At 31.7% G+C, this 16595-nt stretch overlaps 3 protein-coding genes across 5 annotated transcripts in view; all 3 read right to left on the reverse strand.

Moving 5' to 3' along the window:
• LOC129791945 (uncharacterized) overlaps positions 1 to 9459 on the reverse strand; it is a 52716-nt gene extending 43257 nt beyond the window's left edge. The window contains exons 1-8 of one of the 3 annotated variants that reach the window (XM_055830626.1): positions 9390 to 9459; positions 8779 to 8969; positions 8394 to 8525; positions 5591 to 5738; positions 3863 to 3924; positions 1975 to 2180; positions 661 to 697; positions 150 to 583 (exon numbers count right to left, since the gene is read on the reverse strand). In XM_055830626.1, coding sequence (XP_055686601.1) covers positions 450 to 583; positions 661 to 697; positions 1975 to 2180; positions 3863 to 3924; positions 5591 to 5738; positions 8394 to 8525; positions 8779 to 8854 — 795 coding nt within the window. In that variant the 5' untranslated portion in view covers positions 8855 to 8969; positions 9390 to 9459 and the 3' untranslated portion in view covers positions 150 to 449. Of the gene's footprint in view, positions 1 to 149; positions 584 to 660; positions 728 to 1974; positions 2181 to 3763; positions 3925 to 5590; positions 5739 to 8393; positions 8526 to 8778; positions 8970 to 9389 lie in introns of all 3 variants that reach the window. The other 2 variants (XM_055830625.1, XM_055830624.1) reach the window with 2 other exon arrangements.
• Positions 1 to 16595, reverse strand: part of LOC129791903 (probable hydroxyacid-oxoacid transhydrogenase, mitochondrial) — a 294221-nt gene that overhangs the window by 43257 nt on the left and 234369 nt on the right. The gene's annotated exons all lie outside the window — the stretch shown is intronic.
• The window catches only part of LOC129791802 (liprin-alpha-1), a 178184-nt gene that overhangs the window by 43257 nt on the left and 118332 nt on the right, over positions 1 to 16595 (reverse strand). The gene's annotated exons all lie outside the window — the stretch shown is intronic.

Genomic DNA, 16595 nt, shown 5'->3' on the forward strand with positions numbered 1-16595 from the left:
TCGATGTGACCGATTATGACAAAATATTCTTGCACAGTGTATAAATTTCTTATTGCCAATTTCATTTTACGGTTTTTTTCTCTCTCTCTTACCTACAATGAGAATTCCCAACTTGGTATGCTGATGCGGTAGGAAATGGTAAAATTTACGATTCTAAGAGTTGATACACTTTAGAGCACTGTTTTATTCAGACTTCGTCTTAACAGTTACAATGTAATGAATGATTTGATTTCTTTTTCTTTTCTTATTCTTCTTCTTCCACTAAAGGGTCACATGAAAAGATGAGGGGAAATAAATTAATTTGAGGGAGAGTATTTACAAAAAATAAATAAATTAGAGGTACTTAAAGAAATCTATCCAAATTATATATAACAATATTCCTCCTTCTTGGCCTAATTTTTTTTCTTTCGCAATGTTGTGGAGTAATCTCTTTATGCCCTATTTGTTCGTTAATACAAGTAAGGCGGAGCCTGAGGCTGATGGTAGACCGATGTAGGTCTCTGGTACCTGTAGGGTAGTTCATGGACCTCCGTCTCAGCAGTTACCGATCCGGGTTCAATGGAGCGCTTCCAGTAGCCACCGCCTAATGATGTAAGAAAAAATTTTATTGAAAAAAAAATATTTCAAAAATAAATTAAAATTTAATTTAAAAAATCCTACCGCCATTCCAATCATCCCCATGGTCATCGTAGTGATGCTGATGTTGCGCATGTTCGTAATAAATAACCTGAAAAATTAATTCTTTATTTATCAACTGGCTAATTCTTGAAGACATCAATTTATTTATTTATTTTTAATAATTCTTTCTAACCAAGAAGCAAGTATGCCCCTTGTTCCTAGCAAAAAAATATGAAAGAATGAGGCAAAATAGATTTTGAAAAAAAAAATTAAATTATTTTTAGAACGTTATCGAAATAATAATTAAAGCCTTTTCTCCCTTTTCCTTATTTCATTCCTTATCTGTTCTTTTATTTGCTTTTACGATTTATCATCATAAAATGCTTCAATTTTAGACACTTCAATCCATTGCAAAAATTCAAAAATACTCTTAAAGATATAATTTGAGCTTTAGAAACTTTTTCTTTTGGAAAAATCATTGAAGCTTTGACAAGTATTAGTTATTAATGGATTTCATTTGCCAAATTTCGTGATAAAATCATTAACTAATTGATTAAACATAAAATAATACGAAACACGGGAGCTTTCACGCAAAAGCTCTGTAAATATGTTTAAAGCTCTCTGACCTCTCCGTGAGAACGAAAGAGGCAACGTGCTATTTTTATGAGTGAGAAGGCTGTTAAAAAGATTATCTAAAAGAGCTGATTTAGAAATTATTTATAATTTTTTTGTTTTAATGCATCAGTTGCCATTAATCCTGATGATTCTCCTAAAGAGATTTGAAAGATTTGAAAAACTTAATGAGAATTATGTATTAGATATTAATGTGTGTGCTCCATTTTGCCTCATTTCCACGCGATAAAACCATTAAAATATTTGTTAATAAAATATTTAAAATATTAATAAACAGTAAAAGTGTTCAGATTAAAAAAGAAAAGTATTTAAAATTAATTTAAAAAAAAATGTAGTAAAGAGAAACTTACAAGAAATAAGAATGAAAATGTTAGATGAGAATTCCCTCATTTAGAGTTTACCATAGCGCCAGGAGTTAGGCAATAAGACGAATGGTTGATGGATCGATGTTTCATTATGGATGGTATCATGTGTGTTAGTCAAAGGAATGGTAAAGGTGGTATAAAAATAAAAGAGCAGAACATGGCAATTTCCATTAATATGAGTTTAAAATGCAAAAATAAGATGTTAGGGCGAAAATTTTCCTTATAGTAAAAGTAGTTTTTCGTTATTGTTGTTGTTGTTGTTATTGCAGAAAATTGTTTGAGAAGAAAGGCGGACATGCACCGCGTGAAATCGCCCATTTACACCTTATTCGTGCGCAAACAATAATTTTGCACTTACCTTCTGCGGACTGTGACCCTTCTTAAGATCAATCCAGAATCGTGCTATATTGACCAACAAACCAATTGCGGCAATTGCGAGGAATTTCAGTTGCAAATGTGCCGACAATAATTTAAGCAGCAATTCGATTTTCCCCTTAACTATGGCTCCAAGGAGTAGCAATTTCATCAGGGCTTTCTTCTTTTTCTTCTTCTTCCCGCGTTGATCTACATTGAAAAAAATATGAATTTACATATAATAATATCCTACATAATGTATGTATGTATGTATGTATGTTTGTGAGTTATCTAGATATATAAATAAATTCAATAAAATGTGATGAAATGTGTTGAAAAAAAATCTCTTCTATGTGGAAATTGTGTAACATTTGAAGTTGAAAGTGTAATAAAAACCCCCTTTGAGAGTAGAGTTTATTCAAGAAATTATATAGGGATAGGTAAAAATTTTTGCTTCGTATCACTTGCCTTTTTCTGGGCTACTTGCTTGCTGTAAATGCGGCCATTCAAGAAATAAATGAGACTTTAAGCTTTCAGCTGGAATATTTACAAAATGATTCATATCTGAACTCAAACTTTTGTGGCTTTTTATGACTCGCCCATAAAGCATAAAGTATCTAAAATTTTGTGGGAAATTTACTAAAAGTTTTACATCAAAATGAGGATTAGGGGATAGGTATTGAGTTGTCAATTAAACAGACAGTCTATTTATGATATTTATGATTAAAAGCGTTGAAATATTTTCATTAAGAGTCATTGAAATTGAAATATTTCTGAAATAAAAGTCCGAATTATGTTATTTTGATTTTGAAACTTTAAATTCGAATTGGAAATATTTCATAATGCTCAAGGGAACAGTAGGGAGGTAATTTTTCTAACAATAAAATATTTTTCTTAAAGCTTTCTTTCCAAGCTAAAGCTTTTAAGTTTTGGAACTAATTAAAAGCATTTTTACAACATACAGGGTGGAATTCACTGCTCAGTCGGGCTTAAAAATTTAAGTCGGTTTTTAAGTCGGTCTTAAAGTTTTAGGTCAGTTTTTTTAAAGTCTGACTTAAAATTTTTAAGTCGGTCTTGAAATTTTTAAGTCAGATTAACATTTTACAGATTTTGACGTTTGGATGTACTTTTTTAAGTTCCAAAACAATCTCTAAACATCAAAGTTTGTAAAATTTATTGAAAAATATGCAATTTGTTAATCTGACTTAAAAATTTTAAGACGGACTTACAAATTTTGAGACCGATTTACAAATTTTAAGACTTACTTAAAATCTTTAAGTCAGACTTTAAAAAACTGAATTAAAACCTTAAGACTGACTTAAAACCTTTAAGTCAGACTTTAAAAAACTGAATTAAAACCTTAAGACTGACTTAAAAACCGACTTAAATTTTTAAGTCCGACTGAGTAGTGAATTCCGCCCACAGTCTCATTATTTTCTCAGCTGAGATTTAATACAGTGATGCCTCGCAGTCGTAGATGATCTATTGGGGAGATTTGTTAAAAGATTTTGATTCTGCATTGAAAACTTTTGAAGATCTTTAAAAGCTTTTTACAAAAAATTGAAAATTCTCTTGGAAATTAAAGAAAAATTAACATTTCTTTATAATTTATTTCCCCTAAAAAAATTTTCTACTGCGAAACATCTCTGTAGTATTTATATTTTTATATATTTAATTCATTACGTGTTCAGTGTTGTGAAAAATAACACATTGGATGCACATGTAAATGAAATATGGAGATGAAAAAAAGTCTGAAAATTGAAAAAGAGCTTCATGCTAGCCGAAGAACCCACCTCCAGCATATCTACCACTTTCCAAATCCTGGCTAGTGCCACCCTCAGCCTCATTTTCAGTGGCATCTAAAGCACTCAGTTCATCTGTTTCTTCCTCACCCAATTTGTGAATTTGCTTCTCCTCCATCTCGAGATCTTCGGATTTTGGCTGCCTTAGGAACCTGCTCGTTGGACAGACAGAAAAAACATAATTTATGCAAATATTTCATTCATATTTAAGCATCCATTAAAAGAGACATAAAGGTTTTCAGAGAGAAATTAAGTCGTAAACGGAGAATTAAATTTATTACCGGTTGTACGTGAATTGTTCATGAATATTAGTTTGCGAATATTTAACAAACTTGAATTTTGTAAAAATGCACGGCTGCATTGAATTGACCAAGATAGCAATTTGAGTAGAAAAAAACAAACAGAATTAGGTATTTTGTACTAATGAACTTTCGTTTTAAAAAAAATTATCTTTACTTTCTTTTTAATTTTTAAGAGAATTTACATTTTAAATTATTTACAAAAATTTTTCCTTCAAGTTGTAGTTTTATTAAGTAAAAGTTCAGAAGTAAAATATTCGGGGAAAATCAAAAGAACTTTTGCAGAGAAAATATTTTTCTTGCTCTCAAACACAGAGAATTACAAAGAAAATATTTTTAACTAATTTTATGATCAATAAAATTTTGATCAACAGAATGTTCTCCTAAAACAGATAATCCAATACTGATGGGTTTCGTGTAATGTTCTAAATGAACAACTTTGCTGAAAGAGGGCTATTCAGTTCACTGAACCATGAACACGTGATATGATATACCCCAAATAAGAAATATTTTGCAGAGGATCATTAAAAATTCAATGAAAAAAATTCAATAAGAATTTTATTGTAAAAAAAATTGTAAGAAAATCAATTTTCATGATTGAAAAATTATTGAAGAAAAATTTCCTCAAGGATGTTCTGCAGAAAAATGATTCTTCCGTCTTTTAGCACAGAATCAACCTCTTAATAATAAAAGAAAATAAATAATAAACGACGCATCTTCACATTCCAACGACGATTCGCTTCATTAAAAAAATCTTCTCAACAACAAATTGTTTTTTTTCTGAACATGCACTCTTGAATTATTTCAAAGTGCGTAGAAATTAAACTGTTTTCTTCTTCTATTTCCTATTTGCATAACACTCTCTGAAGAAAATAAATAAATTTTTACAGTAAATTTGCGTTTAAAAGAGAAACATCTTTGAGGAAATTATTTGAAATTCATTCTCATCTCATTGTACCAAATGCTAATTAAAAGTAGCGAGATGTTTTATGATGATGTTAAACCTTCTTGCTCAGAGAAATGCAACCAGCAGACATTCCTTTTTGCTTTAACTAAATAGTTGGTCTCCCGCAAAAATTATTTATGCAGCAAAGAAAGCTCTCATTTTCATTCTTCATCTACTTCTTTGGCACCTTGGTGTCTATTGTGCGGCAAGAAACATGTGAAGATGATGAAATTAATTAACCGTAAATATATGATCACGCACGGAAAAAAATGGGAAAAGACTTGTAGTAGCTTTTTTCTTCTTCTTCAGCGCCACCGTCAATAATAATATATGAATGAAGCGAGAACTTGCGCTTTGAGAAATTGAGAGTTAAATCCATAATTATTTGTATTGAAGATGCGGAGGCTTCCATGGGGAGAATTCTAATTGTTCAAATGGGAAAAATGGTGTGAAATGAACGGAGGTAAACAGTAATATGCTGGTTGACCGTTATAACCAATCGATAGCTATGCTCAGTGACTATATTTCTTTGCAATTTATGTGTTGGATGTCTTTGTTGTATGAATCACTTACTCCTCAAGACGTTCCGAAACGGATTCAGCAATACTTGTTATCGTCTTCTCCACGGTGGTCATCACTGCAGATGGTTTTTCTTGTGGTAAATCCCTCGCTGTGAAATCTCGTGATTGTAGCTTTGCCTGATATTCCGCATCTGCTTCCTCTGTGGAAAAAAACAATTTTTATATTTTAAAAAACATTAATGTTTTACCATTTCTCCTGCATGAAAAGTACATGAGGTGTATAGTGTATAGTACTGATAAATTATTACTATTATTGTTTCTTTCCCCTAATGCGTGGTATGTGGAGAATTTGTAGGTAATTTTTACAAGCTCTATAAGTTAAAGAAATAATTCATCTTGAATCTCTTTCCACGAGAACAAAATAATATGTGCTACACAAAATGCTATGGTCAAGTGGATCAATGCTCAATGGTGGATACGAAAAAGGAAGAAAAGAGGAAGCACCACTAACCCACAAAAAAATCACAAAATTTCTCCATAAATTCCTTAAAATTGGCTGATGAGATCATCTTTAGTATAAGAAAAATGTCTCATCCATTGAGAAAATTTATTCGTAATTGGAGGATCTCAAATCAAAACCATCCCACAAGAATTGTCCAAAAACAAACAACTAGGTAAGAAAAAGAAGCTTTAATGGCAATTTATGATGGCACGAAGAGAGGTGACGATGATGCGTGTTTTACCAAAAAGGTAGTGAAAGAAAGTTGACCCTGTCTTGAGGCTTTTTTTCTTTTTTCTTATACAAAATATGTCACGAGAAGCAACAAGAATTCTCACTCAGGAGCCCATATATGCGACACATGTGAAAAGCAGCAGGTTTTAAAAAATGAAATTTATCCAAATTGCCACAATTTCGCTTTTTCTCATAATTGGATAATTGGAGAATTAGGTAGTCTCGCCAGCGTACTCGTCAAATTGTCAGGTAGGTGCACGTTATTTTTCTTTTCGGTGCCAAAACAGTCAAAACACACGCTCAGAATGTAAAAACAGCGGAGAATTAATTGCTAAAATAATAGTTAAATATTCATCAAAGTGGTGAAAATTTTTTCAAAGTAATTTCACAAATGGGCTCATTTAAAAATTTATATGATGTGCACGTGTGAAGAAAAAACATCTTAAGAATTTTTAACAACATAAGAACACTAATGTACAATAAACGGAACTTTCCTTAAATAAAAATATTTTTATTACTTAGGTACTGTACGGCATGAATGAAATCAGAAAATTATGATTTCCCTTTTGACTGGGAAAAATTAAACTTTTTCCAGTGATTTAAAAAAAAATATTAGCTATTTAAGATATTTCTACAATTTTAAGAGAAGGAATTATTCGTACATAACGTTCTTTCTTTTTGCAATAAATTAAAAAGATAAGAACTTAAGCTGTAGCAATAAAAATTGAATTATTAAAGATTCTTTCAGTCGAATTAATTCATTAAGAATCAAAGAGAATACGGAATGATTGAATTAATCTTTCTATAAGACAGAGGACAGCAGAAGAATCTTAAATTAATTATAAAGTTCGTTATAAATTTAAATTGCAATTCAAACACATTAATTAGGTATTAGTTGCTATAGTAAAAGTATTGCCGATGATTGGAGAAAATTAATTTTTGTTTTTTTGCACTTTTTGTTTTTCATTCATTGATGGAAAGAAATTAAATAGAATGAATAGCTCTCTAAAGAGGTTCTATACCCAACAAGACAAGAAATTTTAAAGTCAATTTTGTCAAATAAAAAAGCTTTTCTTTTGCAGTCATTGGACCTTATTCAGCTATTCAAAAAACCCTTGAAATTTTTGAATTTTGTACTGAAATCTCAAGATTTCAAGCGAATTTTAAGGGTTTCTTGGTTTCTGAATGAGGTCCATTATCTTCTTTTTTTTGTTTAAATTTTTTAAATCTTTAAAAGAAAAATAAAAGATTTTCCATCAAAAAAATTTCCTAGAAAGATCATTAAAGATTCTTGCAATAGTATTTTTCTTTTACGATAAATTTTAAGTAAGAATTAAACATTTTAATTGGCAAATGTTTTTTTTTTAAGATGTTCAATTTTATTTTTTTTTATTTAAGACTACAAAACCAGAATATGTAATTAAAAAAAAAGTTTTTAAAATCTTTCTGAAAACGAAAATTCATCCTAAGTTCAGGAATGTATGTAACCCCTTAAGGAAAACCACAGAAGAATAAAAACTGGCAAATATAATAATACGTTGCCAATGTGAGAATCTTCCTATCCGAAACATAATAAACCACCACAATAATTGAAAATGAAATGTAATTGAAGACTGGGTATATTGTTTAACATTAATTTCCCTGAAAATAATTCAATTTTCACATCAATATTTTCAAGATCTTGTTTATATCGTTTAAAATGTGGTTTAATGAGTTCAATTAAAACTTAATAGAGATCATTGAATTTCCATTTTCCCAGCAAAAGTTATAAGTTTAAAAAAAAGCTGGAAATTCTCTTGCAAAATAATAATGTTTGTTGCAGATCAACTTTATGTGTAAATAATACATTCAAAGTAAAAGAAATGGTTAAAGTTGCTTGAATGAGAAGAAATATGTCCCGATAGCCTAATTTTATTTGCAAAATGATGCTGCGCGGAGTACATTTTCCGTTGTGCAAGAACTGGTAAAGTTTCTTTGGAACTCGTTAGATGAGCACGATATGTTCTTGTTTTTCTCGCGGGTCAAGAATACCGAGAATACCACACAACCACTGGTTTTTGCACACAAGGAAAAAAGAAAGAAAAATTGTTGGCAGAGGTGGGAAAATTCTTTTCATTTTTACCTTTAAATTCCTGTAGTTTCATTGCGAGCACTTCGTCCCAATTCGACAGCATGCGCGCCACATTCTGTCGAGTGCAATCCCATGGTTTGGGGCGAAATGGGCAGAAGATGGTGTCCAGCATTGGTGATGCATCTGTACATTAGGAAGCATAGAGAGATATCATCATTTTTTTGCAGTAAAATTGCCGCTATGCAAATCGTGATTCAATATCCCGATGCTCATTTGAGCACGCATGAACTGAATGACAGGCTTTCGGCGCATAAACTCTTAAAGAAGAACTTTATTCAACTTGACCTAGTGGCCATCATCAAGTTGTATGGGAACAGGGTAAGCAAAAAAAACTGATTTCTTTGAGAGTAAAGCAGGAAAATGACTCAATACTAACCATCTTTGGCATTAACACTTATGGCACTTGTCAACACAAATAATGCAGATACTCCAATTAACATTAATGTGCCCATTTTGTGCCAATCACGATTGTATCCTCAAATTGGATATTTCTCTTTCTTTCAAATAGCAATCACTTGTCAATGTTTTTTACGCACTTTGAAGACACTTTTTCATGAAATTTTCCCTCTGCAATGAACAAGAAAAAAAACTAAAAAGATTGCACACTTATTGCAATTAAAAATAGGGCAAACGTCTTTCAAATTTTTCAAAAGAAATAGCCATGAAATTTACACTTAAGCACTCTAATTCAATTTTAAAACTCGTTGAGATTTTTTTTAGGCATCTTTGAACGAAGATGAACAATACGATGAATTGTTCACAGAAATCGCGGATCTTTTACGCCGGATCACCGTGGAGGAAAATTTCAATTTCAACTGGTCAAACAGCACAGCTAAAAAAATTTCGTTACAACACCTAAATTTGTTACAGTGACAGCCAGACAAAAGGAAGTTGTTAAGTTGGAGAAATTGACTCTATATACTGTGAACACTCTCTGTTGATCTTCGTTCTTATTTAATTGGACAACTTGTATGTTTTATTTTTTACCACACTCAGGGCCGCGAGAAAGAAACCCCAGAGACGAAGCGATATGTATCCAAGATCAAGGTAAAATGACGCGAGAATTTCCACCTCTTTGCTTTTATACCGACCCGATCTCAACGTTGAAATAATTTCTGTGCCGCCAACAAACTCTCTTCCTTCGCGTCGCGGTACAAGGTGGATTATGCTCTCGCGACGCATCGTCAGTGTATGCGTTTTTTCATCAACACCATGAAAAAAATCACAGTGAGAGAAGGAGGAATTGTACATAAATCCAAAAGACGTTATCTATACATATATATGTGAAAATGTAGTGTTTTATTTGAAATTTCATCTCACATTACACTGGTTGGTATTGATTGCATTTTTTTGCATAGAAAAAGAATCTCACTCTCACGTGGGGAAATGGCAACATTGTCCGCGTGAAATTCTTTGTAACTGCTCGTGGTGAATTTTATGGCTTCCGTTTGATAGTACGCATGAGCTGTGATGGAAATGTGCCAAAACTTTATCAATCGGAACGAAATTGAGTCAATTGGGGCGAAATTGGCACAAGAAAATAAAATAAAAATCACATCATCGCACAAAAGATTCAAAAGCCACATGAGAGAACGAACCCAATATTCCATGTCCGTGCTTCCATCCACGTTACCATCCGCAGATATTTATATATGTATGTATATACCATCTTTAATTGATGATAGCGCAAGACACAATTTCATTTCCATGGGCATCTTCCTTTTCACCGCAAAACATTATAGATTTACTTTCACATTTTCGCACGATTGTTGTACTTTTGAGTATACATTGTGACCTTCCAACTTGCTCTCATCCAGCTCCCTTCGTTTTCCTTTGCACCCCCTTTGCCGTCACCCGATCGATGGGACAATATTAGCGGGTCACACGGTTTTGTGCAATGGCAGCAGAGTTAGAAGATAGATTTTGATTAAATTCGTTATGTTGAAATATAAATAGATTTTAACGTTAAGATCTTTTGCAACAAGAATCACCCAGAAAACAAATTAAATATACAGGGTGGCCAGGAAATTAGGGAATGATTTTAACCGCAAATAACTTTTGATTGGATAGAGATATCTGAAAACTTCTGCCGTCAAAATATTAGGAAACTCAAAAAGTTTTATTATATATTGTATAATTTTTAAATTTTCTTTTTAAAGCCATGAAGAAGATCATTTCGATATCGAAACGTCGGAAAAGATTTAAGTAAAAGTCATGATGTGAAGCTGAATTTCAATGAGTTCTATGCAACTACAACGGATAAGCCCCTTTACTGTAATTAAAGAAGTTTAGTCAGTAGTATATGTATGTTAGAATTCCTCATTCAAGAATCAATAACACACAATATTACAATTAGCTAGGAAAGTCCAGCAAAGATTTGTTCAAAAATTTAAAATAGCTAAAAGCAATTTTTTTTTGCATTTTTGGGAAATCTTTGCTGACTTTTCCAAAATCATTTCAATAAAAAATAAGAAGATTCTTTGGCGATTTTTATTCTTTTGTCCTCTATAAGATTAATTTATTAACCCTTTCGTGTTGGGTCATACGTATCCAAAAACGTAAAATATTCTATTTTTCCAAATTTTTAAAAAAAATTTAATTGTTTCCCAATTGTTCCTTGATTAAAGAATTTTTTCATGTATCTGTGAAAAAAATCTTTTAATTTTTAAAATACTGCCGGAGAAGTGCCGAAAAATATACGATTTTTTTTATTGAAGATTTAGCCTATATTGATTTTTTAGGTAGATTTTCAATATGAAAATTCGTTATTACCAACATTGTTCTGGAAAATTGTAATATTTCTCTTAAATCTTTGATAATACCCTAAAATAATCTGAAAAACGAAATTTGGTTACAGCCAGGGGGCTTACTCCATGTAATATGCATAAGACGATTTAATTTACTTTTAGACTCCTTTTAACATTTTAAGGGCCAATAGATAGGGTCAGGCAGCGTATAGACCTTCCTTAAGCATTTTGGCGACAAATTCCCTTGCAGTTGGAATCTGTGCGAATGACAACTCTGGAATTAAGAAGCTGAGTATAGGAAAGCCCAAATGGTTTTGTGTGGATCTATATTGTGCTTTCATGAAGTTCTCCTTCATTGCGGCATGAAGCTCATGTGCATCCGCATTAGACATACTGACGACATTCAGAATAAATATGCACCACAATAAGGAGGACACAGCATGTTTCCTCTTCTTTCCAATATGGGGATTCGATCATGATTGTTTTCCAATGATAATTTCACCATTCCTTAGCTCTTCTCATCCCAAAGTACTTTTTCTATACATCTTTCTAGCTTACAGCGAGATGAATGACTACGGTGGCAGCATAAATTTTCGCTTTTGCAATGCTACGATGCACCGAGATGTCATCACTTCAATGTCTTTGAGCATTAAGAGGCGTTGTGGGATTAAAGTAAATATTTAAACACAGAGACTTTAACCAATAGGCAGGTACGTATAGAAAACTTCTTTGCGGAGAATCTGGGATGCATTTTGATGATGATGCACACACATAATGATGGAAAGTGAGAAAAATATGCTCAGAGGGCTTTTCCACATCACCAAATGTCTTCACTTCATTAATCTCCCTGCCCATCGTCCTACTGAAATCTTCATTATCTCTAAGACATTCTGCAGAGATTAATTTTCCATAATTCATGCCATTCATCTTATTAAAATATTTTCGTGGAAGATTTATCGCACAAACCATTGCAATTAGCAATGTTTGCGGAGGATTGTAGCTCACAAATAAATTGCAATTAAGATGCATCTCAATCGTATATTTATTATCGCTTAAAAAGTTACATTTATATCGTTTTTCTTAATAAAAAATAAACTAATAGCACGTTTTGGGATGTCTTGCGTGGCAAATTGATCGTGCATAGTGAAAGTCATTAAATTGATCTCAATATTAATATTAAATCTATTAAAAGATTTATTTTATTTCATGCATCAGGACACATAATCATAATGAATTTCATTTAATTAGCAAAAAATACACAGCAATGCGATCTGCCATTGAAACCTATATATAAATCAATTTCTCATTTTTATATAAATTTTATAATTCCGTATAAACTTTGAAGGAGTTTAATTGATCGAATTTTCCCACATACAATTGCATATTGAAAGTGATATGATTCTTCGGAGGAATTTTCAGTTGAAAAACATTTTGAAGCTCTTTCTTCTCTCTCTGTCTTTTTCGTTCTCTATCTTTGGGGGGTTGAAAGTGAAAATTGATTTCGCTTTAACCGGGATTTGGAAACGATGCCAACTCTTGAGGCTGTTTATTTGGGATTTTCAAGAAGGAAAATCATAAAAAAATATATATTTTTCTTTTTTTTTAAAGTCTCCTTAACTATTTTAAGTCTCTTAAACTAAAATTCAGCATTTTTTTAACATTTAAAAAATCATTCACAAATATTTTATTTAAATCTCACCATATTAAAGAACTTTTAATTGAGAATTTTGGACCTAACAGCTAATAAAATAACCAGAAAAAGAACATTTAAATTAACTTGAATTTTAATCTAAATATAATCCTCAAAAAAAAGATAAAAAATATGCAAATTTGTTCTTTTGTCTCAACTTTCTAATTCTATTGTCCAAAGGTAAATTTCTGCAATTACTCACCTTTCCTTCATCTTGAAATCTCAGACATAGTCAATGTTAGATAGCTAGTTAGACAGGTAAATTTTTTTCATTGCATTCCGCGTAATGCAGACCGCTTGAGGCAACGCGCAGTAGCAGAACTTCGCGCATTCCTCTTAATTTATGATCAACCACCGATAAAGCTTTGTGTTGTGTGCATCATCGCTGTACAAAATGATGGGCTTTTTGTGTGAGAAATTACATTGAAACCCATGGAGACACGATTTGGCATAAATAAAACCCACCGCAGACACTACATTGCGTCTTTAGCGAAAAGTAAATAAATAAAAAAAGAAGAGAAAAAGGTGGGACCTTCGAGGGTCAAGGTAGGAGGAACATCCAGTAGTAATCGATATCGTAAATTAACTTTAATTGAGCAAATATTGCAGACTTATGCGAAATTCTGCCTTTTGCTAAAACGCCCATCACGGATTAGTTGGCACAATGTGAAGACGATCGCTCTTTGTTTTTACCTCATTAGCACCAAATGCTGCACATTTTCTGAACTCTCTGGTGCATTCTTTGATTACTTTCTCCGTGAGATTTTCTTTTTCCTTTTAAATGTAAAAATTAACATCATTTTGATCTGTTTTTAACAAATCCAGTTCCAGAGGATATAAAATACAAACTTATCGTGTATTTACCTGTGTAAATGTTATTCTCTTTATTCAAAATTAAATTATAACGAATCATGAATGAACATTTTGCACATTTTCGTCGCATGATCGTGTGAAAAAACGAATATTCTCTCTTACTATGTGCACAGAATGCATTGAAAATTTCACTTTTGAGCATGTGAAATTGCAATTCACAAATTCACAAACATTTATTAGAGATCTTCAGATGGAGAAGCCTTTTATGGGAGGATGACAAGTTTGAAGATTATTTGTTTTTTTTTTGTTTTGTAAAAAAAATAACAAATCATTTTTTTTTCAATTATAGATTTTTGAGAGACAGGTTAACTTATTTATTACCTATTTAGGAAAAAGAGTTTTGCTCAAGAGACTCTAAATTAGTTTTTTTTTAATTTTTGCTAAGGCTAAGTTCAAAATTCTTTGGAAAATTAATTCTTAACAAAATTTCTTGTTTTGTGTTAAAAGTTCAAAAACTCTCCCTTTCTCAAAATTCTCTCAGCTTTGGTAAAAAAGAAAATTTTCATGCCATTTTCATGCACTTGAAGGCAACATAGAAAAATTGCGAGCCTACTAAATATAAAGCATAATGATCAAATTTAGGTTAATCTACCCAGCTAACACATAATAACTTTGACTTTACTTACTATTTATTAACGTTATAATAACGTTAGATTAACGTCAAAAATGGTCAGAATTTAGTTATTAGCTTACTAAATTCTAACGTCAGAATAACGTTATTATTTGGTAAGTAAAGTCAGTAAAAATTGAGGCATTTTTAGTCATTTTGCAGAAATCAAAGTTTTAGTCATTAAAACATTACAATTGTAGATGATCAAAAAGCTATTAAAAGACGTTTTTGCTTTATTTACTTCATTTTTTTTCGCATAAATTAAATTAACGTAAGAAAAAGGTCAGAAATTTCTTCCAATAACGTTATTCTGACGGTGTACTGACTTTCAACGTGGGTCTTTTTTATTCCCCATTATCACGTAAAACGACTTATTTTTGACGAATAATCAACGTTATTCTAACGATCATTTTCGGCACATTATACTTTATAATGACCTTTTGTGCCGGCTGGGCTACTTACTAACGTTTCGCTGGAGGAAGAGCCTTCTTCAGGCCCTCTAATATTTTTTATGTTTACTTAAAAAATTACAAAAAAAAAATAATCTAATGATTTTAAGGAGGGTTAAAAAAAATTTGTTGCAAATATTAAACATTTTTTTGGTCCTTAAAGTATTTAAAGGAAAATCTTGCTCTTAAAATTCAATATTCACAAGTTTTTTTTTAAGATATTCTAAGGAATCCTTAATATAAAAAAAAATTCTAATCATCTAAATGAACGTCGCGAACCGATTTTAAACTTTCTTTAAATAATTTGAGTTCCTCTAAGGATTAAAAAATATTTGACTTACCTTAAGACCTTAAATATTTTTTTACCTAGAATTTCCATTTACCTTACTTCACCTTCTTTGCAAACTTCCCACAGAGTTGGTCAATTGAATTTCTCAATAAAAAGCAATGATTACCACCTGCTTTTCATTCTGAGAACCTTATTCTATGCGCCATGATGTAGATTAAATTGAATTCAATTGGAAATTCCTATAGAATTCAAAATGAATGTCGTTACAAGTAAAACCACATTTTATATTACAAAGAATTTTTCATGTAAAAATACAATAAATATTTTTGGGTCTTTGGAATGATGATCAAGTCTCGAGACTGCAGCATTATTAATTTTAAAATTGTACATAATACTAAAAGTTATATATTGTAATAACAACTGCCCGAATATTTGTGGAAAATTGTCGGTATGGAATCCATTTGTCATCAGCGGTGGGATTCCGGCTGAGGAAAAATTCAGCATTTTCCTCATCGTGGAAATATTTTTTAAGGAATAGATAAGGTAAAGGGAGTTCCATTAATATTTGGGCATTCCTTAAAAAAATAAATATCCTTTCAAGTGACTAATTATTTTGCAATGGTGCTAAACCGAAAACAGTTCCCAAATTGGAAATACGATCATTTTGGTTTTGTCCGCCATTTCCTAAATTTCCCAAAGGAAAGCGCGTAAAAATGGGGAATGTGGACGCACCTAAACCATTGCCTAGATTACCAATTACCATTGTGGGAGTGTCTGAATTTGATGTGGATTGCGTGGTTGTTACTCTTCCATTATCACCATTGCCATTGATGCGATTACCGTTTATACCATTTCCGTTGAAACCATTTCCGTTGAAGCCATTTCCAATGAAACCGTTCCCATTGAAGCCCCACGGGACGGTGTTAAAGCCATTATTGAATCCATTATTGAATCCATTGAAATTGCCATTTCCACCATTGTTGCCGTTGTTATTGCGTAAAAGTCGCATCATGAGTACGGCCATATTGATAAGCATAACGCCCATCCCGAGACCGCCGCTCCAAACTCCCATCATTACTCCTCCAGCTGACGCCACCATCAGGCCACCCAACAGGAACCACACGAGGTAGAACATTTTACCCATCCATCTTACTCTGCCAAACGTCCTCGAATCGCCTGTTAAATTAAGACAATTTAAATTATTTCTCTAATCAATTTTAAACAGGTTGGTCAGGATAATAGGAATACAACAGCAGATGCTTATAATTTATTTAAATGAAGAAAAATTATCTTTTAAAATGAGACATCTTCATTCTTTTCTTTTTATTTAAAAACTTTTAAAATTTAAGATCAGAAGAATGAAATTTTTTTCTGACAAAATATAAGATTAGAAAAGGACAGAGGTCAAAAATTTAAAACAAAAAGGTCTAAAATTGATAAATTTCGACTTCATTCAGCCTCTAACTAATTTTCTTAAGAAATATAAGCAAAACTGAAAGCACTTTATATTATCTTGACCATTTCTTTACATTTTA

The sequence above is a fragment of the Lutzomyia longipalpis genome, chromosome 3 (genome assembly GCF_024334085.1).
Source record: "Lutzomyia longipalpis isolate SR_M1_2022 chromosome 3, ASM2433408v1".
NCBI classification, from domain to species: domain Eukaryota; kingdom Metazoa; phylum Arthropoda; class Insecta; order Diptera; family Psychodidae; genus Lutzomyia; species Lutzomyia longipalpis.